Below are 22,661 nucleotides of genomic sequence, written 5' to 3' on the forward strand. Positions count from 1 at the left end.
ATATTATTCAGCCATAAAAACGAATGAAATCTTGCCATTTGTGACAACATGGATGGAATTAGATAGTATAATTCTAAGCGAAATAAGCCAGAAAAGGCAAATATCATATGATTTCACTCATAAGTGGTATTTAAGAAACAAAACAAATGAACAAAGAAAAAAAAAGACAAATCAAGAAACAGACTCTTAACTATAGATAGCAGATGGTTATCTGAGAGGAGGTGGGGGGGTGGAGGAAATAGGTGAAGGGGATTAAGGGCACACTTATCTTGATGAGCACTGAGTAATATGTAGACCTGCTGAATCACTATATTCTACACCTGAAACTAGTATAACACTGTATGTTAACTCTACTGGAATTAAAAAAAAAAAGATGCATAAATCGATTTGGACCCAATTTGTTAAAAAAAAATCTGCAAAGTGCAATAAAGCAAAGTGCAATAAAAAGAAATTAATGCAAAGATAAATTACTAGTTAATATTTTCAGAACAACTTTATTTCAAGTTGGAGGAAAATTAACGTACATCCTATAGATGACAACAAATTCCAGACTTAAAGACTTAACAGCAGAACAGAACAAAAATATACATGTTCTGGCTCTTGGTGGGGAAATACATTCTGACTATTGGAGAAAGAGAGGGAACACTCTCAGAGTATATATTTCTGAATATATAAAAACTTAAAACTTTTCTGCAATATTGAAATCAAGCAACAGAATAGAGAAAAATTTACAAAATAAGCTAATTAGGAAATACCTGCTTTCTAAGATATTTAAGAAATACATGTCTATATGTAGAGATAAAACAATATAAATATATGTGGTTTATAAATATATATGGTGTATACAAATATACAGTCTATACTAAGATCTAGATGATGCTTTGTCAAGGAAGAAAAATCAAAGAAAATACGAACCTATGATACAAGGCATTATTATAGGAAAAAACATAACATTCCACAGCAACTAGATTTTAAAAGTGTACATTTAATACAGAATGCAAGAAACTCGCAAGAAAAGTGCAAGAGCCTAATTTTGGTGGACAAGTGGCAATTGAGGGTGCAAACACACACTGCTAACAGGCTTGAAGTGTCATCATTTGCAGGTCTGGGGCTGGGACGTCCCAGGAGCTTCGGTCAGACAAGGCTTAAACTCCCGTTCGATGCACTGCCTGCGGTTTGGACCGGAGGAAAAGACTCGAGTCGTCCAAGGGAGAGATCAACCCTTCTGCGCTCCACGGGTCCTCATGTATTTCCGCACCGGGTACGTCCTGATATTTGTACTTTGCAGCCCAAACTAACGTCTGTGCGTAGGCTTCGTATAGGTCAGGTGGGAGGGTAATCTCGTGACGAGGCCACAGGAACTTCGACAAAGTTAAACCTTCCGAACCGTGCTACCTGCTTTGCAAAAGCAAAGCAAAGCACACCCCACTTACTCGGCTGTCCACCCGGACTTATCCGGAAACCCGTGCTTCAATCCTGCCGCGGGCCTGGGAAAGGCGCGTCTGCTTTGTCCTCACCAACCGAAAAGACTCGGGTGAAAAAAAGCGGGGAGCGTGCCAGAGGCAGCAGGAAGCCGTCTCCGTGCAGACGGCCGAGCAGCTCCGCGGCGCCGCCCGGGCAGCAGCGCGAAGCACGGCCGGGAGCCCCAGCGGGGCACGCTCCGCGCAGGGCCCCGCGCAGCGGGGCCGAGTCCCGGGCGCCCGGCCGCGGCGGAACTACAACTCCCGCGGCCCCTCGGGCGACCGCGCTGCGTCCCCATCGGCCGGCCTAGCCCGCGGAGCTCCGCCCAGGTCGCGGGCGCCCGAGTCGCCGCGGTGTGCGGGCGCGCGGCAGCGAGCGGACCGGCGGCATGGAGCCCCGCGGGGCGGACGGCTGCTTCCTGGGCGACGTGGGTAGGCGCGGGCGCGGGGGGCGCGGGGGCGCGGGGGGCGCGGGGGGCGCGGGGGGCGCGGGCGCAGCGCGGGCCCGGAAGCAGGGACAGCCGGGCTGCTCCCGGGCGGGACAGGTGTGTCTGCGGACACGCGCTCGGCGATCGTGACGCGCGCTGCCCCGAGGGCGCCGGCGGGGGCGTTTTGGTGGGCCGAGGTTGGAGCGCCGCCGTTCCCTCACGGGAGCAGCCTCGGTGACCCCCAGGCATCTCAGGCGCGCTCTGCGTCCGGCTCCTAGTCCCCGGCCGGCGCGTTGCCGAGCCAGTCACGGTCTTGACGCGTCGGTCGTGAGACTAACCAACTGCAGACTCACCCGCGCGCCGCGCACCTCAGTCATGGCCAAGCTCAGAGCACCCAGGAGGTGCCGGGTGTGGGAGCTGGACCATCTTCCAGGGGCCCTGTGAGGGGGTCGTGGCGCACTGTCATTAGCACCCTACGGGTGCACCCAGTTGTGATAGAAGGCATCTGCTCCGGGAAAAGGAGATGCCGTTGCGACAGGTCACCCTGTGTTTAAAAAAAAAAAAAAAAGCCATCTCGGTTCTTCACTGAATCGTGCTTACCATTCGGTTGCTACGGAAGAATAAAATGAATCGGGGGCAAAGGCACATTCTCTGGGGAAGCAAACATCTCTGCCTATGAAGTAATACAGCAGCAGGTGAAATGTCCCCAGAACGCACTTTGAAAACCTGGAAGAAAAAAAAAATCTAAAGTCCTTTTACACTGGTAAAAACGGCAGTGCCAATAAAAGTGGCAAGTCTTTTAAGAGTCAGTTTAGTGTAAGAGGAATTATAGTCCTAGCAAGGCAGGTGTTTGAATTGATCTTGCAAAACAGCCACCTTCAGCCAGATCAAAGCCCTCTAAGAAGCATCTGGTTTTACTTGGCATTTCACCCCAGGCAGGCACAGACTCTGACCCCACCAGTGTGATCTGTGTTTGGTTCAGTTAAATAAGCAATGAACAGCGAAGCAGGGCACCCTAGACACAGTTGCATATTTTTGTTCATGTAGAATGCTTAATAACAGCATTTACTTCTGAGCGTTTTTTTTGTTTTGTTTTTGCATAGTTTAAGGAATCTTGAAGAGAAAAGCACACTCCACCAATGGATTTATGGCTTCTGAGGTTCACGCATAGTTTTGACTGTCATTGTTTTATTTCCCCCAAAAAGATATGCCCTGACACTTTCATTCTCAATGCTAATAGATCAGCTGAATGTATTGAATCTGGAAGCCTGCTGTCCCAGCAGAAGCAGAGCCCATTGTAGGAACTGTAGCCCATTTTAACATTCTGATCTGAAATTCTAGATGCATGGGATACTTAAATGCATTACATTTTCCATTTTTTAATAGAACACCTCACAGAGGTAAAGACGGTGCTTATGGAGGCCATATTGTAAGGCTCTGCAGAGAATTTAGGGCAAGTCATCTCCTAAGTGAATCCAGTATTCATAACTTAGCAAACATAATACAGGTTGTTATGGACCCAAGGTAAGTGTCCCTTTGCAAAGTTGAAAAAGTGATCCCATATTCAGGATCTGTACTCAAGAGCTGTCCTCGAGAGGCTGGTAGAAGACAACAAAAGGGTACCTTAAGGATTTGGGGGCTCTAAGCCAGATGAGCCAATTTTTTTTCAGTCATCCTTGGCCAAGAACTCCAAACACAGCTCACTACTGTCTGGGGTAATCAGAAGGTCAGATGGAGAGAGAAAGAGTTTCTGGGACCACCGTAAGAGCCTGGAGCTGCTAGGTTATGGACCAGCACTAGCCACACGTCCTGGGGCAGCTGCAGGGTGGTCCTTACGTCTGATAATTTAGAGGTGCAACTGAGTTCACACAACTAGAAAGAAGCAAGGCTGAGCTTTAAACCCAGGTGGATTTTTTCCTGGGTCGTTTGTTTTATGCCAAAAGGCTCACACCCTTCCCATCAAATACATTTATCTCTAATCAATTTGTAGGGTTACTTGAGTGCTTTTTCTCCCCCCCCCCCCAGCAGTAAGTCTCAAGAGTGGGTTTAAAATATTCAGTAAACTGTGTTGTAAACATATGCCCTCTCACCTAGGCTTTGTCATTCTATTTATAGAGCACAGGAAGAGTAGATTTAGCAGAATTCTTAAGGGTCTTAGGATTTTTGAAATGTTCAATGACCATTGGCTTCAACTTTAAGTCTCCAGCTTCATTAACCCCTCACGTCTCCCCCCGAAGCCAGGCTTTGACTTCTCCTCTCTAGCTGTGAAAGTCCTAGATGGTATTTTCATCCCCATAGTAGGCCGTTTCGTCTGCATTGATAATGTTTGGTGTAGCCACCTTCGTTAATTTTCTTAGCTAGATCTTCTGGACCACATGCTTCTTCACCTGGCACTTTTATGTTTTGGAGACGGCTTTTTTCCTTAAACTTCACACACCAGCCTCTGCCAGCTTCCTGTTTTTCTTCTTACAGCTTCCTCGCCTCTCACCTTTCATGGACCCGAAGAGAGTTAGGGCCTTGCCCTAGATTGGGTTTTGGCTTAAGACAGTGCTGTGGCTGGTTTGATCTTCTGTGCAGACCACCTAAACTTTCTCCGTATCAGCAGTAAGACTGTTTCATTTTCTTATCATTCATATGTTCACTGGAGTAGCACTTTTCATTTTCTTCAAGAACTTTTTCTTTGCATTCACAACTTGGCTGTTTGGTGCAAGAGACCTAGCTTTCAGCCTGTCTTAGCCTTCCACATGCCTCCCTTACTGAGCTTAATCATTTCTGGTTGTTTTCTAAATTTTTTTTTTTTTAAGATTTATTTTAGAGAGAGAGCCAGCACAGGTGTGCAACTTGGGGGGAAGGGGAGAAGGAGAGAGGATCTCAAACAGATTCCCTGCTGAGCTCCGTCTCACAACCCTGAGATCACGACCTGAGCTGAAATCAAGAGTCGGGAGCTTAACTGACTGAGCCACCCGGGCGCCCCTCGTTTCTAGCTTTTGATTTAAAGTGAGAGATGTGGGACTCTTCCTTTCACTTGAACACATAGAGGCCATCATGGGGTTATTGACTGGTCTTCATTTCAGTGCGTGGTCTTAGGGAATAGGGAAGCCTGACAAGAGGGGGACTGGGGAACAGCTGGTTGGTGAAGTCAGAACACCCACATTTGTCGATTAAGTTCACCGTCTTCTATGGGCATGGTTTGGGGGCATCCCCAAACAGGTAAATAACATCAAAGGTTATTGATCACAGATCACTATAACAAAGGTAATCAAGTTTCAAATATTGCAAGAATTACCAAATGTGAGGCAAACACCATTGGAAAAATTGCAACAGAGGATTGCCACAAGCCTTCAATTTGTAAAAAACGAATTATCTGCAAAGTGCCCGAAATCGAAGGCTCCCTGGCCTTCCTGAGCTGCCTCTCCCTTCCTGCTGCGAGACTGAGGGCCTTACCCTGCTTTCCTCTTTGCAGGGTTGTAAACCGTAGGGTTTTCCTTCTTCCAGACCGACTTTACGGTGATAGCCACTTCTCACTAACCCCCAAGACAGGCGCTCCAGTGACTGGTAATTACCACTGGCGAGACAAACATCCTGGGGTCCCCTTCTTGAGGTGGTAAAGAGAAAGTCCCACAGGCTTGGCTTTTATATTTTGTGAAAATCAAATCTTCCTGAATTTCAGCTCTGTCTTTGCCCCCCCCGCCCCCCACCCCACATATGATCAAGTCCCCATTTCATGGGGTCACAGGCTCTTTGGCTAGTGGGCAAGACAGGGAGGCACAATGGGGGGGTGGAATATTACTAATAGACAGCATTTTCTGAGTCACTTTGTGCCTGGCCACACACTACATGCTTTTGCTTACTTTAATTCATTTACCTTTCATGAACCACCAATGAATAAACTGTTATCAGCCCAATTTCTGGGTGAAGAAACACTTGGGTGGGGGAGGGGTGAGGTCCTGCAGAAGCTGATAAATGGCAGAGCCCAAGTGTCAGGTGTAGCAGAGTCCCTGGCCCCCGTCCTTCCCTGCCCCACGGCGGAGGTGTGGGCCCTAGCATGGTAGAGCCGGGGCCATCTGGGTGGATGGTCATCGACACACAACCGATGAAGTTGTCCCTCTGTGGAGGAGAGCATCCCACCCCACTTAGGGTCTGTAGAAGTACTCTGGGAAGATTTCGGAACTGACGAGGTGATTAGAAGGTTTTCTAGGGAAATGTAATAATAAGATGTGCAATGTAATAGAAGGGAACTGCTGTCATAAAGAGGTATGTGACGTGATCTTGCGGTTTGAAGTAGGGGGCGTGACAGTAAGGATAGGTCGGTATTAACCCAACATTGTCATTTAGGACTTTTTTTTTTTTAAAGCCTAGTGTCTGGAAGATGCCCCTGTATCCTAGGTAACGGACACTGAGGAAACATAGCCATAGTGTGTTAATTAATGGTCTCGGCTAGTTAGTGTGCTTTTGCCTGCACTTGGCCCAGACAGGAACCCTCATTCCCACATAGTAGGGAGACCAATGGGCAGCGGGGCACCAGGCCCCCCGTGACGCTGGATGCACCGCGTTCAGGGCTCTGGCGCTCAGTCAGAGTCTGAGGCTCTGCTCAGGCAGGCAGCCTCGTGGCTACAGCACCGCCGCGTTCGGGTCTAGGCCCTATGCAGACGAAGAAGGGAGACGGTCTTCTGGAAGTCCTTGGGAAAGAGAGGAGTTTTGAAGCTGTGAAACCAGTCACAGGCTCTCCCTCCCTTCTTGGGAACTACAGTTGGGACAGATGTGCAACAGGAACGAGGTCTGCTGTGATTAACTGAGATCACTCACCTGGGGTGGAAAGGATGCTTCTGGGAACCAACCTCTGTGGCCATTTGTCTGTTTCTACAGGGTGGCAGGTAGCCGGCACACAGGTGGCTTCACCTCCCCTTAGCTTACAGATGGTCACCTTCTCACAGTGGCCTCAGTGGGCTTGTCCCTGTTCATGCACATCCCAGGTGTGCGTCCTAATGGGTTTTTTTTTTTTTAAAGATTTTATATATTTATTTGAGAGGGTGAGCGCATGCGTGCACACACGAGTGGTGGGGAGGGGCAGAGGGAGAGGGAGAAGCAGGCTCCCCGCTGAGCAGGGAACCCAGTGTGGGGCTTGATCCCAGGACCCCAAGATCATGACCTGAGCCAAAGGCAGACGCTTCACCAAGTGAGCCACCCAGGGGCTCTTTGTGTCCTAATCTCTTCTAAAGACCCCAGTTAGATGGGATGAGGGCCCGCTCCAATGGCCTCACCTTAATTCCTTCAGAAAAGGCGCAGTCTCCGAATACAGTCACATTCTGAGGTACTAGGGGTTAGGGCTTCCACTATGAATTTGGGGGGCACAGTTCAGTCCATAACAAATTTTAGGCCAACAGATCAGATGACGTACATAAAGTGGACAAAGTCCTCTATAGACACAAACTACCACCTGACTCAAAAGGTAGAAACTTGAGAGTCAGACGCTCAACCGACTGAGCCACCCAGGCTCCCATCACCCGGGATTCTGAGGAGCGTCTGGACCAACTCCATGATCATACGTGGCGTCTTGGGATCGTACGGGGTTCTCTGGACCTGGAGGGCGGCGGCTCTGTCCCAGCGCTCGGTCTGCTCTCCTCCGCAGGTTTCTGGGTGGAGCGCACCCCCGTGCACGAGGCGGCCCAGCGCGGCGAGACCCTGCAGCTGCAGCGGCTGATCGAGAGCGGCGCGTGTGTCAACCAGGTCACGGTGGACTCCATCACGCCGCTGCACGCAGCCAGCCTGCAGGGCCAGGCGCAGTGTGTGCAGCTGCTGCTGGCTGCCGGGGCGCAGGTGAGCAGCCCCTCAGGACAGACCCCCGCCCGAGCTGGGGAAGCCACGGCACCTGCTCCGGAGAATGCAGGGAGGGAGGGGAAAGAAACGCGAGGCCTGGCATTAGCGTTGTGATGTGCAAGCGCGTGGGAAGTAGAGAAACCCCTGGAGGGGAAGAGGAAGCTGGAGTGGGCTGCCGGGGAAGCCAGCCCAGGGGCGGCCTGTCGGTCAGCTGCGCGCTGAGGGCCCGTGGGTCATGGCTCGGCTATCAGGAGGGCACTGGTAGCCAGAGAGAAGGCAGCTGTAGGGAGGGAGAGGCAGGGGGAGTGCCCTGCATGGGGGGGGGGTGCCGGAGCAGGGCTGCCCATCACATAGGCCGAAGAGCTGCTGCTGGGGTCCCCGAGATGGCGGAGTGGGATGATGGTAAGCCAGCTCTCCATGGGAGGTGGAGGTGGGGGGGCGGGGGGCCCAGAACACAAGCTTCTGGTTTGTTTTCCCTGGTGTAAACACGCCGGCCGGGGCGGACTGGGAGACTGCAGCGGTTTCTGGCTAGGAACTGGCCTGACACCCACAGCCCGAAGGTGTCACCGGAACGCGGGCTCCAGTGTCCATTGTGAGCCTCACCGTTCACACTGCCCCACCGGCTCTCCAAAGGCTCGCCTATGAGGGCAGCCCCCCGAGGAGCCAGAACAGGGTTTGGCGTGTCCCCGAATAGCAGCTGAATTCTAGGCAGAATCTGCCAGCTTGCAGAGTTGCCTTTTTCCTTCCCGGATCGTGTTCCAGCTAGAGGGGACACATGAAGCCTCTTCTGGCACTCCTGAGCTGAAGTTCAAGCTCACTCTCCCCCATCCTTTGTCCTTGAATGCCCTTGCCTGGCGCAGCACCTTAGCACACACTCGGAAACTGGTGTTTCTAAGAAGGGCCTTTGCAAAGATGAATGTGCATCAGGGGGAGAGAGCGGCTCACGTGGGTTTCCCCTCCGCCCCGACGCGCGCGTTTCTTCCTTCCCACAAGGTGGATGCCCGCAACATTGACGGCAGCACGCCCCTGTGTGATGCCTGTGCCTCAGGCAGCATCGAGTGCGTGAAGCTCCTGCTGTCCTACGGGGCCAAGGTCAACCCACCCCTGTACACGGCATCCCCGCTGCACGAGGCCTGCATGAGCGGTGAGTCCGTGCAAGCAAGCAGTGTAGGTGGGAAGCCATCGGCTGGCTAAGGAGCGCTCCCAGTCTGCTTCTGGCTCATGGTTGCCAGGCCATGAGAGCCTCAGCTTTTCCTCCTGAAGGTGGTTTTCACCCAGGAGTAGGGGCCGTGGTTTCTGGGTCAGGATTCTCTTGTTAGTGGTGTCCTCCAGGGCCTTTCAGATGTCAACGCTGAAGTCCCCCCACCCTGCCCTGGCTCTCAGTCTTCCCGGCCTTTTGCCTTGTGGCTCCCTGCTCTGGTTGGGAGAGGAGGCCCAACATATGCCCGGAGGACAGGTGGGATTTCAGTTGCCCTGCAAGGATGGGTAGTCTTCAGATGGTGGGAGGGTAAGAGGAAGGCCACTCCGTGCACAGAGAAAGTGACTCGTCCGGGCTTATTGGACCCAAAGTTCCCAGTGGAGGGGCAACAGAGAAGACTGGAAATTTAGGGCAAGACCGGCAGGTGGGAAATCATTAAATGACAGACTAAGGGGCTTGGATTCTACTCTTTTGAGCAGAGGTTGCAAGCTTCTGGCTGATGTTTTGATTGGCTGGCACCATGCTGGTCTTTGCTGCCTGGTGTGCGGGTGGGTGCATGCTCCCCCAGGGCTCCTCTCGGAGCCACTGTTCTCTGCTGCCTCTCACCCCCCTTCCCAGGGAGGTCATCTTTTGTCACCCGGATCTGGTGCTGAGACCACACCACTTCCATCCATGTCAGACGAACACTGTACACTTCCAAGGACACTTTCTGAAACCCAAGACACTATGTATGATCATGTAGTTGGTCCCGATACTCCTCAGAAATCCTTGGGGGATCCCCATGGCCAGAGGGTGGAGGCCAGAGTGTTTGGCATGGCCTGTAAAGGGTTGGTGGCCTGCCCTTGCTCAGGAGCTCCCCGGGCCCTCTCCCACCACTGCCCCACACAAACCCGCTCGTCAGTCCTGCCTGTAGCTGCCCAGTGCCCGTGCCATTCCACACCTGCGTCTCTCTGCGTATATTCTTCCCGGCCTGCAGAATGGGGGACTGGACAGGAGCAATCTCCTGTTTAGATGTTACATACTCCACCCTGTTATATGCTTTCCTCTGGTGCTCTCTCTGGGCTGGTAAGTGTCTGGAATTTTCTCTGGTCATTTGTCCTTCCACATGGAGGGCAGTAGGGACACCTTTATAAATTTGTGTCCTGCTGTTAGGCAAATTGGAGGCAGGGGGAAGAGCTTTTCTTCTATCTGCTTAATTGCCTTAAAATCAAAATAGTCCTTATGCTAAGGTAGACTATTTTGGGGTGGCATAGTCTGCAGCTCTGCAGTAGAGGAGTGGAGGGGTTGGGGGTATCCTGATGCGGAGAGATCACTGGGGCCATGGCAGTGATCTAAGCACAAAGCCCTTTGAGCCCAAGCGGGATGGATTCATTTAGAAGGCTTTGGGGAAGGATCAGCAGGATTTAGTATGAGGAAGAGCAGAGCACAGGGTCAAAGCCAACTCAGGGGTGGTGCCGATGACGCAGACGGATTGGCCAGGCACAGGGGCCCCCCAGGAGCGGAGGGGGCCGCTGGCCAAGACATCCCCAAGAGCATGGCCAGCAGAGGGCTGGAGGTGGAAACTTGGTAGCTACCTCGATGAAACATGATTGAGTGAGGAGAGAGGGTGCAGCCTGGGACAGAATTAAACTGCACTCAAACCGAGTTGGAGATGGCAGTGAAGAAGCAGGAAAAGCACCTGCCAGGGAGAAGGGCAGGGGACCTCCGAGGCAAGGAGGCTTAGGGACGTTCACCCAGGAGCCTTGGACTCGGGCTGCCAGCATCTTCAGGAGACCACCTGCAGGCTCGGCACTCCCAACACAGCTTGGGAGACAGCCCAGAGGTGGGGGGCACCCTCCTTCCCACTGAGGAGCAGAGTCCGGCCGTTCAGGATGGTAGTGCCGGACCTTTTGCTCTCCCCCAAGAGGGTCAGCTGTGCCCTCTCTCCCCGTCCCGCTGCCAGGCAGGCTCCGAGAACCCTGCAGGCTCAGAAGGGACAACCTTCTTTAGCTCCCTAGGACCACACGTGGTCGTAAACCGTGGTTGGTTGGGCCGCAGCTCCAGTTCGCCTCACCTCCCCCTTCAACCCGGCATGGGGCTCACCTGTCCACCTGCCGCTCCCTCAGGCTTATTGCAAATGCACACATTCATTCATGGTTCTTATCCTTTCCCACGTGTTTGAAGGAAGTTCTGAATGTGTGAGGCTGCTTATTGACGTTGGGGCCAACCTGGAAGCACATGACTGCCATTTTGGGACCCCTCTTCATGTTGCCTGTGCCCGGGAGCATCTGGACTGCGTCAAAGTGCTGCTTAATGCAGGTAGGTTGGCCTTTCTACCTGCGCTGCTCAGGGTTGGTGTTGGTGTTTATACCTGTGTGGCTCAATGCAGGTGTTTTGTTTACCTGCACGGTGCACTGGCTGGTGAAGCTGGCTGTCCCACTCATCAGCTGAGACCTTGGGCCTCAGTTTCTATATCTATAAAACTGGAGAAAATAAGCCCCATTTTGCAGGATTGTTGGAAGGACTTGTGATCACATTTCCGCAGGACCTGATGCTCGATGAATGCTAGTCATTATTTTTGGTAGCCATGGGGACCATCCACAGTACCTGCCTGATGAGTTTGCATCTAAAGCAGAAAGAGGTGGGAGGGTCCATGGGAAAGGAGCTGGTAGCATGTTTGGAATCCAGGTCCTTGTCAGATGTTCTAAAAAGGCTCAGGATAGGGAGGGTCCCAAGGCAAAAAACAAAAAAACGAAATAAAACACAGCCCAGTCAAGTGAAGGTTGGATTCAGGACCCATCTACCACGGCAGTTTTAAAGAAATGTAGCCAAAGTGGGTGTTGGCAAGGAGTTTTCGTTATGAACCCAATGTAAATACTTTGTTGGAAAATTTTCGCTCAGACATTCTGGGTGCAATTTAGGATAAAAAAACAAAACCGGTCAGGAATAGAAAGATGACGAGCTCTCTCCGGACGACGGTCATTTGAGCTTCAGTTATACGTGCTTTTTCTATTTGGGAGTCTTGTTTGCTTTCATGAGCCACTTTTACATGTTTTTAGTGAAAAAGATTCATTTTGTGTCAGGTTAGCCATTGGGGTGGTTTTCTTTTTTACATAAGGATAAAACATCTAGATGAGAAGTAGTCCCAGGCCTTCCAGCCAATCACTCAGCTTTTCTGTCAGCCGAGGGTTATTAGGTGCCGTGACTGCTGAGCTTACGAAATGGCAGTATCACGGTCAACAGCTGTCCCCAGAGCACCTGCCGTCCATGTGCTCAGGACACCTGGTGCCCTTTTTTCTTTAGTTCCTTTAGTGGTGGCTGGAGGGGAAAGGCTCGAATCAGGAGCTCGAACCCCGACATCCCTTCTGTATTGATTAAGACTTTATGGAACCGATTACTCTTGTAAGTAACGGGGAACCGAGTGCAGGGGGCTGAGGGGACGTTTTGGTCCAGGTGACTGAAAAGGTCAGAAGGAGGCAGGTGTCAGGGTCACTTTGCTCTGAGGGTTGGCAGCATCCTCAAGCCGGCACCGTCTCTGCATCTTGCTGGTCTGTTGTCCATCCCACTCGCTTGGTCCTATGCCTCACGTCCGTAACAGGCTGAAGATGGCTGCATCAGGGTCGGGCTCAAATCCAAATACTTTTCTTCCCAAGGCTTTGGGTAGTTTTCTCATAAGAGTGAGAAACCGCTTTTCCAGCTGTCCCCACACACTTCCCCTTAAGTCCCAGGGGCCCAAGCTGGGTCCTGGGTCCGAACCTAATCCAGCCCCTTTGTCCAGGCTCGGCCACATTCTCATTGGCTCAGGCCCAGGTTATTTGAACCAATTCCTGGGGGTGGGGAGAGAGGGATTAACCAATCAGAGCCCATCCCTGGGGTTGGAGGCCAGGCCGCCCCCCCCAGCGCCCCCCCCCCCCCCCGCCCCATTGCAAGGTGTGGGCTCAGTTGGGTGGGTGGGTCCAAGTGGGGAGGCATACACCTGGGAGATGGAATGAGGGCTAGACTAGAGACCCCCGGGGAAGGCTCCCCCGTATAGGAGGGGCACCTCTGGACTTGCCTGCTGCTGTAGACGTGGACAGTCACCTCTGACAGCATCTTCTTCCTAGATTGCAGGGATTCTTCTCAAAGAAAACGTTTTCAGCTGTGGGAAACCTCACACATACAAAAAAGTAGAGAGAAGAGGGCAGCATATGGGCTCTTTTTTTTTTTTTCCCAAGGAAATGTAGAAATATTTTAATTTACATATCATATTACAATGAATCAATATGGAGTCAAAGTCTACAATTACACATTCATAAAAATTCCATACATCATCCTCAGAATAATCAGTTTCTATACAAGATTTACAGATGTCCAATTATGTAATTTTTCCTCAGTGTGCTACAGAGTTTAGAGGTTCTGCTCGAATATTCCCCAAATCAAGCGCAGAATCTGTCTCTTCATCAATTTCTCCAGTGACTGCAACACTGTCACCTCTTACGATGCATAACCCCAGCACCACTTGTTCTACTCCCTGTGAAGAGCTGAACACTCGTTCATGGCTTTCATCCAAAATCAAATGAATGATCTGGTCAAACCCTTTCAGTGTTCCCACAGTCATTCTTCTGTCAGAAGTTATAACTGCAACAGTTCGGTTGATGTAGTTTTCCAAGGCGGACGTCATGATGCTCGGCCCGGCCGCTCTGGGCACCACAGGAACACAGGCCTGGGCTCTTCTGAAAGTAGTGGTTCTTGGTCACAGAGCCCTTGGAAAATCCACTGGAAGCCTGGGACAGGTCTCTGGAAAACAGGTGCTCGCGGACCCCCCCCCCCCCCCAGCTGCAGGGTGGTGTGGCAGAGGAGGGGGCTGGGGCTAGTGCCGGTCCAGTTGTCCAGTTGTCCCGTGAAGTCACAGTGACTGTAACCGCCGCAGGAAGTGCTCAGAGGCTCCCGGGAGGGTGCTGTGCGTACCTTCTCAGCCGTGGCTACCGAGCTGCTGGGGCCTCCGTGTCCGCATCGGGCCGGCTTCTTGGCGCGTGTGGCTGGCCCTTGTCTGTGCATGCTTAAGGCTTTACCCTGAGTCTGCTTTGATCCTCTTGTGCTTTGAAATCAGACTCTGACCCCTTTTTCTCTGAAGCATGGGGCTGAGAAGTTTTAATGCCCGGGTGCCTTTAGTTGTTTTGCTGGCTTCCTCTGTCCCTCTCCCCTTCTCTTTCTCCCTCCCTCCCTCCTTCCCCCCTCCCTCCCTCTCCCCCCCAGTTCAAGGCACAGTATCATCATCGGTCCCCACAAAGCCCCCTTCTCCCCCCTTCCTTCTTTCTTCTGTCCCTGCCCCCCAGCCCCCTATTTTAATGTGTGTGTGTGTGTGCTTCCTCTGTATGTGTTTTGTAAGATACGCTGGGCGGGTCGAGGCATGTATTTGTAATTGACACTCAGTGCTGGGTTACAGACTTCGCCCTCTGCTGTTTTCTCGGGCCTGGCCTGTGTTTTCAAGTCCCCCCCCACCGCGCGTACTCTGTGTGCTCAGGTCTGCAGTTCCCCGAGCAGCAGCGTGTACCAGCGTCCCCTCCTGATCTCCAGTCTGTGTCACACCCAGTCCAAAGGAGCCAAGAGCCCAGTTAAAAACAGCCTGTCTTGACCTTGGGATACCACCTCATGGAAGGAGTCACCCTGCCGCGGCCTTGTATCCTGGGAGCCCTAGTGAACGGGATGGAAGGGCGGTGTGGTTTGAGCGCTAGCCTACCCCTGGTTTTCTCCTTGACCGCGTGTGCCCCCTTCTGTCTTGCAAAATAGAGACAATCTCTTTCCTTCCCACTTGGCAAGATTATTGCCACAATTAACGACCTGCGAGACAGGTCCTGCACTTTAGATTCTGTACACTTTACAGTTTATTTTTCGTTACCAGTTTGCGTCTCACATTCGCACTCCTGTTTGCTTTATCACTGCAACTATGAAATTCTTTATTCTTCTAGGCGGCTATTGGAAGAGCACCCCCGATGTGGGGGTTACATAGGGGGCGGTTCTTTTCTTTACCGTATTGCCTTTCAGTATTAGTTTTGCAATGCATATCTGCTGAATTAAATACTTAGGGGATGTAGCCTTCTTCCTGAGGGATTTTTTGGCCCTGACCTGACTTGGGAGTTTTGGCTGCCCTTGTGTTATCTTGTTGGGGTGACTGCTGATAGGCACACAGTTTTTAGGTTCTACTAGGGGATCAAAACTGTTTTAAGTCATGGGTGCCTGAGTGGCCCAGTTGGTTAAGCATCTGACTTCAGCTCAGGTCATGGGATGGAGCCCCCTGTTGGGCTCAGTGGGGAGCCCGCCTGTCCCGCTTCCCCTCCCCCAACTTGTGCGTGCTCGCGCGTTCTCTCTCTGCCTCAAATAAATAAATAAAATCTTTAAAAAAATGCTTTTAAGTCAGAAACCAGAATTTCCAAATACTCTTGAGCAGTGGGACAGGAAACCTAAGAGCCTTACACCCCTTATTTCCTCTAAATTTATCATTACATGGAGATATGTTGGTGATCTGATTTCTTTTAACCCCACTTTCCTGATATTTTATGACTGTGATTGGAATCTCTTTTGCGGGGGCCGGGCTGTTTGCTTGGCTTCTTTAAAATACTTTTCTCCCATCCCCTTTCTCTTATAACCTCCTTATCCTCTAGGAGCCGACTTCAAAGAAGTTGGTTAAAAAAAAAAGAAATCCTAAGGGTCCCGGAGATCTCCTTGCATAGAATTGGTGATGGCTGTACCCTATGAAAGATGTTTTACAAAAATCGTATTTTTATCAAAATCTTTATTTTTTAATGCATCTAAAAATACTGTAATTAGCTACTAGTTCACCTCTTTCTGAATATCTATTTTTTAAAAGATTGTATTTATTTACTTGAGAGAGAGAGAGAGAGAAAGAGAGCATGAGCAGGGGGAGAGGGAGAGGGAGAAGCAGACTCCCCGCTGAGCAGGGAGCCTGATGCGGGACTCGATCTCAGGACCCTGGGATCATGACCTGAGCCGCAGATGCTTAACCAACTGAGCCCCCTGGGTGACCCTACTATAACGTCTACTACTATCTTGAAAACAGGTGGGTGGCAGAGCTGAATTCACAAGTATGACACCTCATCTCTTACCTGAACCGCGGAGGGTGTTTGGGGAACATGACCTGCATTCCCTTTGCGCGTCTCTTTTGTGAAAGAATATTTACATTTAAGGACCTTCCTTCATACCTGCAGCACAGCGTACTAGAGCCTCCGGCCTGCGCCTGCTGTGTGTGCACACGAGCGGGAACAGTGTGCACGCGAGTGGGAACAGCAGGAGAGCTTCTTTAGCTTTAGCTGAGCTCTCAGAGCCTCAGGACCCATGGGGACAGCCTGTACGGGGTCTGAGAACTGCCTCGTGACTCACAGGGAAGTTTTCTGTTCCTTCTGTGGGGTTCTGTTTCCAGTTACATGACTTTCCTACAGCTCGGTCTGTAGCTCTCTTACCATCAGAAAAAAAGTAATTACTCCTTTCTTTGGGATCTTGAAAAAAGATTCTGAAAAGGCTGTAGCAGAATCTGTCTTGACTTTCTTTCCCGGCTGGGACATTGCTTTTGTGCGCTGTGCCGAACGAGAAAGTACCAGCCGACGTTTCTGTTGGCTCCGTGGCCTCTCCTTGGTGATGCTTGTTCTCCACCCCGGACCGGCAGGGGCCAATGTGAACGCAGCGAAGCTTCACGAGACCGCCCTGCATCATGCAGCCAAGGTGAAGAACGTTGACCTCATCGAGATGCTCGTTGAGTTTGGAGGCAACATCTACGCACGGGACAACCGGGGGAAGAAGCCATCCGACTACGCATGGAACAGCAGCGCGCCTGCCAAGTGCCTGGAGTTCTACGAAAGTAGGCCACCCTGTCCTTGTCGCTTGAATGTGCTTGGTTGGTTGGTTTAGCCTTGCGCAAGAGAGCCTGCAAGAAGCTCTGTTCTGACAGTCTGCCCGATCATGTCCGAGCAGGCCAACCATCCCGAGTCCCTGGGAGCCTCCCCCACCCTGCAGGAGACAAGGGACAAATATGATCGGAGGACAAGACTTCTTTGGGTACAGATTTTTAAATGAGTTTACCCAGCCTTGCAACCACAAGAGGCTTTCAGACACCTCTTGGTTGGGGAAAAAAGCCCCGATTTTTTCAAATGTTTGCCGGCCCCACCCAGCCAAAATCCATATGAACTTAGAGGCAGATACATCCATACGTCAAACGTTTCCTGGAGGGTATTTCTTTTCCTGCATCCAAATAATTTGGGGGGTGAAGTAATATGGGAAAATGAATTTCTCCAGGATTTCTTTTTTCTTTTCCTCCCAAAGAGTTTTTTTATTTCATAAATCTTCGTAAGTTGAGAATACTGTTTGGCTAATTTATATTTTTATCAAGCAGATATTTGCAGCATACGTGGGTTTTTAAAGAATTGAATCGTTGTAAAAGGCCGACTGCTCTGCAGGTGCCTCAGCGGCTGGGGGCCCCCAGGGACCTTCCATCGTTGGCCCTGGTTTGCTCGCCCTCCCGAGCCATGGCTGCAGGCCTCACCTTTCGTCCAAGGTCCTCACCCTCGGGACTGGGACATGGGCTTGCGTGCTGTGTCCGTCAGAGCTGTTCTGTGCTGTGTGTGCCTTCTCCCCGGGTCCCCCTGTGCCCCGCGGCTCGTGGCGGTGAGAGCAGGGCCTGGGGCCTGGGGCCCGGGGCCCGCCCGGCAACTGACCCTTGCCCTGTCCCTTACTTGTCTGGAAGTTTGACATACGAGCCCGCTAGCCACAGAGTAGTCCTTTGCTGATGAATCTGTGCACCAAGTTATAACATTATGGAAAAGGAAGAAAAAAAAAAAAGCTCCCCAGGACCCCACAGAATAAAAACCCAGTGAACGCCCCGTAGATTCCATTTCCTGGTCTTCCTTCCCGGGTCCCTGGCTGTCCTTCCTGGTAGCCTTCCAGAGAAGGCATGCAGGCCGTGTCCCAGCTCCAGGGAAAGGGGAGTGTTTCCGGCCCTGGTTATTTCCCAAGTTGGAGGATGTTATGCTCCTTCCTTCAGCTGACCGCATGTGATTCCTGTTCCCTTTTTTCAGAAACACCTCTGACCCTGTCGCAGCTCTGCAGGGTGAGTTTGAGGAGGGCCACTGGTGTCAGAGGACTAGAGAAAATCACCAAGTTGAACATCCCTCCCCGACTCATCGATTACCTTTCCTACAACTGAGCTGCAGGCCCGGGAGGCAGGCGGGGGCCTCCCTGGCTGCCAGCCTCGCTGAGTCCAGCAGCTGGGCCTCAAGGACCCCCGTTGTCGGCAGCCGCCCGACTGCTAGAGAAAGAACAACGTTCCCCGAGCTTCTGCTGGCTGTCCTGCTTTGTCTTCTCTGCGGACTCCTGGAGGGTATTTCCGAGGCCCTGGGAAGGCTCTGCCTCATCTTCTGCAGGCACTTCGCTCTCACTCTGCCCGGTCCCAGCCATCCAGCATCCTCCTCTCACTGACCTTCCTCAGGGGGACTCTCGGGAAGGACACAGGGGAAGGCCAGGCTGGGGCTGGGGGTGCAGGGCCCCGCTGCCCGGGAGACTGGGGCACCTGGCGCTGTCTCTGAGTCCTTCGGCACCAGGGTGGCCCTGGGTGTCCGAAGGGAGGAGCCTGTGCTGCAGAGATCGGGTCCTGACCATGTGGCCCTGGACATCTGCTTTGATGACATCCTGCTACTTGGACACTTTTTTCTGGAGCTGTGGTGGGCACTTTCCAAGGCCCATCTGTACCCAGGTAGACCCATTGCTCAGGGGACTTTGCACGAGTCTTGGTCGGGGAAGGCTCGGGCGACTTATTCCCCACACTAGCACAGTATTTCTTAGGAACTTTTCAGGCCTCAGCTCTTAAACAGCTTATGTTGGGGATAGATAAAATCTTTTAGAGCATACATAGGCTGCCGCACTTAGGTTTTGTTAACGAGTCTGCAAAACCACAGATAACGTGAAGGTGCGTCCGTGCGTATTCCAGGAGGAGTTGTTTCCAACGTGAAGGACCCTTAGGACACCCTTTAGGGATGATTGCTCATCTGTTTCTGCAGTTCCCAAACGGATTCTCTTCCTGCCCTAAAGTTTGCTCACTCTCGAGGCTCTGAAATTGGTAGGAGGGAGGTTGCCAGCGCCCGGCATTACCAACCACTGACTTGCGCATCGTGCAGACACTTACGGAACGTCTATGATGTTCTAGGAATTGTCTGAGTGCTTTGAGCTGTGTAGGAATCAGACTCATTACCCAAGGCAGAGAAAGAAAACACTATGGTCTGTTCCCGTAGTAATAGAAACGACGAATTCTACACTCTCGGCCATGAGGTGAACTCTTCAGTAGTATATTCAGACTGTATTTGTGTCAGATTCTCTCTCCTAATTTAAAAACACAAAAACCAGGCAGTTAAACCAGAGGACGTTTGCATAATTAGTTCAGGTGTATTTGGTTTCTGAGGACACGGGAAGGCACCACTGGTGAACGCTGCTGGGAGTCGTGCCCGAAGCCGCCGAACGTCCCCAGATGCTCCCAAGGGGGGAAGTGTGTGGGACGGAAGGAGCCTGGATGGGGGAAGCCAGCTGTGCTGCACGCCTGGGGTGTCTCTTCTCCTCGGAGTTACTTGGTGGGGCCCCAGATCTGCAGAGAGTTTCACGGTAGCTGCCAATGGGCATTTTCTGTCTCGAAAATGACATTGAGGCCATTGTCACGACGGTGCCTCGTGAAGCGCTGAGAATGGGTCGCTCCCATCCAGGTTCCATGTGAGATCTGAGTTCAGGGTAAATGGGTGCTTTTGCATGTACTAACAACAACAACAAAATCACAGGGTTCTGCCCATCCATCCGTGTAACAGAAACTGGCCTCTAGCCATGAACGCTGATACACTTCCTCCCATGGAGCACTGAGTGCAGAATCAGTCCCCACACTCACTGCTCAATAAAAATCGCTTCACAGAGTCCACCTGACGTGCACACAGCCCTTTTGTTGGGAGCAGACACGCTGATGGGCCACTGTCATCTTCCAGTGACGGAGCCCTGCCCGTCTCCCAGATGCCCGTCTTCCCACCTGTCTCCTAGTGCAGGTTTCAGTGACTAAGATTTTAGGGTCTCCTGTAGCTTCTCTCCCCTCGCCTTATTGAGATGTAATCGACATGGATCCCACCTGTACCCTGAGTAGGGGGGTGACTGTAGATGCATTGCTCCGCTCTTCTGAGCCCGGATCTTCCCAGCCGCAGTGGAGGGAGTAAAGGTCAGACTCCGATCATTAAAAGGACATTGATGGTCAAGTCCTGAATCTTACAAATGAGAACATGAGGCCCCGATAGCCTGTGTTTTGGTCAGGCTGAAGTTAGCTGATTAAAAGATGCACCTGGGTGGCTCAGTTGGTTGGGCGACTGCCTTCGGCTCAGGTCATGATCCTGGAGTCCCGGGATCGAGTCCCGCATCGGGCTCCCTGCTCGGCGGGGAGTCTGCTTCTCCCTCTGACCCTCTTCCCTCCCGTGCTTTCTATCTCTCATTCTCTCTCTCTCTCTCTCAAATAAATAAATAAAATCTTAAAAAAAATCTTTGAAAGATGCCTTGAAAAGTGTAAAGTGCTCCCCGCACATAAAAGTTAGGTGGGTATGTGTATACTGAGGCTTTATTAATGTTTGTAGAGTTTATAGCTGTGTAAATGATTCTCTTCTGACTTTGGGACAGTCCCACTTATTTCAAGAGAAACAGATCAGAAGACCTGTCCATTGGCATTTTAAAGCTCGACGTGCATCTGACAGATCAGGTGACATTTGCAGCACAGATAACAAATGACAAACAAAATATAGAAAGATCCCCTAGAAATCATGAAGAAAAAGATTAGGGCGCCTGGGTGGCTCAGATGGTTAAGCATCTGCCTTCTGCTCAGGTCATGATCTCTGGGTCCTGGGATCAAGTCCCACATCGTCTCCCTGCTCAGCGCGGAGTAGTCTGCTTCTCCCTCTGCCCCTCCCCCCACTTGTTCTCTCAATCTCTCAAATAATAAATAAAATCTTAGAAAGAAAAAGATTAATAACCCAAGAGAAGAAAGAAAACAGGCAAGCCTCTGGACAAGAAACTTACAAAAGAGAAACCTCAAACGTCCCCTGATGGGAAACGGTGGTTAGAAGTGATCAGGGAAATGCAAATTAGTGAATATTTAATTCAACAAAAAGATATCAGTATATAGTGTCATTTTGATGAAAATTGAAAGGTCTGACAGTTTGTACTGATGGGCCTTACGGGCATATGGGGCTCAGGCTGCTAGTGGGGTACAGAGTGATACGTGTATTTTGGAAGGCGGTAGATGATGTCTAGGACCACTAGAAGTAGATACCACACGTACCCGGAATTTCTCCTTTTAAAAACTTCAAGAAACTCAGGCATATCACAAGGAGACAGCGTGAGGACGTTTAGAGCAGTAGTGTTGGTAACAGCAAAAGGCTCTGTTAGTAGGGGCATGTTGCAGAGTACATTCATAGACTGCCTATCCTCTATTACGGTTAAGGTGGATTCGAATTCTATGCTTTCACACTAATAGATCTAAAACTTCTAACAGCAGATGGAAAAAAAGTTGCCAGCCTACATTTATGTGCGATATGACTCCATTTGTATAGACTGAAATACAAAACAACCTAAGTATCTGAGGATGCCCGTGCGTGTAGGAAATGCACGGAATCACGGAACCACATGCTGTGCCGTGGTCACCTCCGGGTGAGGGAGGGCTGTGTGACTTGGGAGAGACACAGGGAACTTCAACTCTGTGCTGTTTCATTTCTTGAAACAAAGTTATGAAGAAAATACAGAATACTCCTATTTGCTCACGTTGGGTGGCAATTAGACACGGGTCTATGCTCTCTGCCTTGCTTGTTTTCACAGTAACAATTTAAGGCACAGAGGAGAAACAAAAGGCAGAAATATCTTTTAAAAAAGAGGAAGAGATCTGTGGAGCTATTATAAAGTGATTCTGTTTAAGAATACCTTCCAGCCTCCCATTGGCTATGAGGTCCTGTTTCCGTTATGAGACCTTGTATTCTGCAACAGGACCTGACACTTTTTTCCACCATCCTTATTTTTGGGCTGAGGAAACAGGTTGCAGCTACTTTCTTAGGTAAACTAGATTTCGAAAGCCCTGAGTGTGCCGTGTGGCCTCCAAGACCGAAGGGCAGTGTTGGCTAAACCCCCCTCCACTGGTTAGCCTCGCCTGCTCTGGGATGGCTCACTCCCTAGGTGATTGTGAACCTTCTAGAAGTGGCTCTGGGCAAAGTTCCCAGCTTCAAATCCTACCCTTGGAGACATGGGTCCCTGAGGAACTGGTTCAGTAGGAAGACCCATTGTCCGGCTCCAGGGTGCTGCCTGCCCCCCACAGGTCAGAGGGGTGGCACAGGGAAAGAAGGGGTCTCCTGGCACCCTTCACTCTCCTGCCCCTCTCCAGGTCCCTTCCCATCACCAGGGAAGGAAGTAGAGTCTTCTCCTTCCCTCCTTCCCTTACTGACACTCGCATGCCCAGAGATGCTGCACGTGGTACCCCATCTGTACTAATGGATGAATCCGCGCAAAGCTTTGAAGTTGTTTGGGACCAAAAGAATGCCTTGGCACATCCATCCCCTCCCCGGGGTTGCTCTGTTAGAGCTGGTCATGCTTTCTTTCCAGGGGGCAAGCACCCTGACTTGTAAGCGGTTGAATTCTTTTATTCAAGAAGACCAGCCTAAAACTGGCTCTGCACACAAAGCTCAGCCGCAGGCTCATGTTGTGAGCCGCCGTGCTGTCTTACAGTCGTCAGGAAGG

The 22,661-nt window shown here is 51.2% G+C and overlaps 2 protein-coding genes across 2 annotated transcripts; one reads left to right on the forward strand and one right to left on the reverse strand.

Annotated features, from left to right (window-relative positions):
* The first annotated feature begins 1,761 nt into the window (after positions 1–1,761).
* ASB13 (ankyrin repeat and SOCS box containing 13) lies at positions 1,762–20,396 on the forward strand. The gene is made up of 6 exons (XM_025853511.2): positions 1,762–1,892; positions 7,518–7,705; positions 8,699–8,849; positions 11,067–11,201; positions 16,543–16,734; positions 17,948–20,396. The coding sequence occupies exons 1-6, from the start codon at positions 1,850–1,852 to the stop codon at positions 18,073–18,075; spliced, it is 837 nt and encodes a 278-aa protein (XP_025709296.1). The 5' UTR covers positions 1,762–1,849; the 3' UTR covers positions 18,076–20,396.
* Positions 13,098–14,049, reverse strand: LOC112810049 (U6 snRNA-associated Sm-like protein LSm8). The gene has a single exon (XM_073879963.1). It carries the CDS (start codon positions 13,540–13,542, stop codon positions 13,252–13,254), a length of 291 nt encoding a protein of 96 aa, XP_073736064.1. The 5' UTR covers positions 13,543–14,049; the 3' UTR covers positions 13,098–13,251.
* Positions 20,397–22,661: the final 2,265 nt, after the last annotated feature.

This window comes from Callorhinus ursinus, unplaced genomic scaffold (assembly GCF_003265705.2).
Source record: "Callorhinus ursinus isolate GAN/ISIS: 27379988/994484 unplaced genomic scaffold, GSC_fseal_2.0 scaffold36, whole genome shotgun sequence".
Classification (NCBI taxonomy): Eukaryota; Metazoa; Chordata; class Mammalia; order Carnivora; family Otariidae; genus Callorhinus; species Callorhinus ursinus.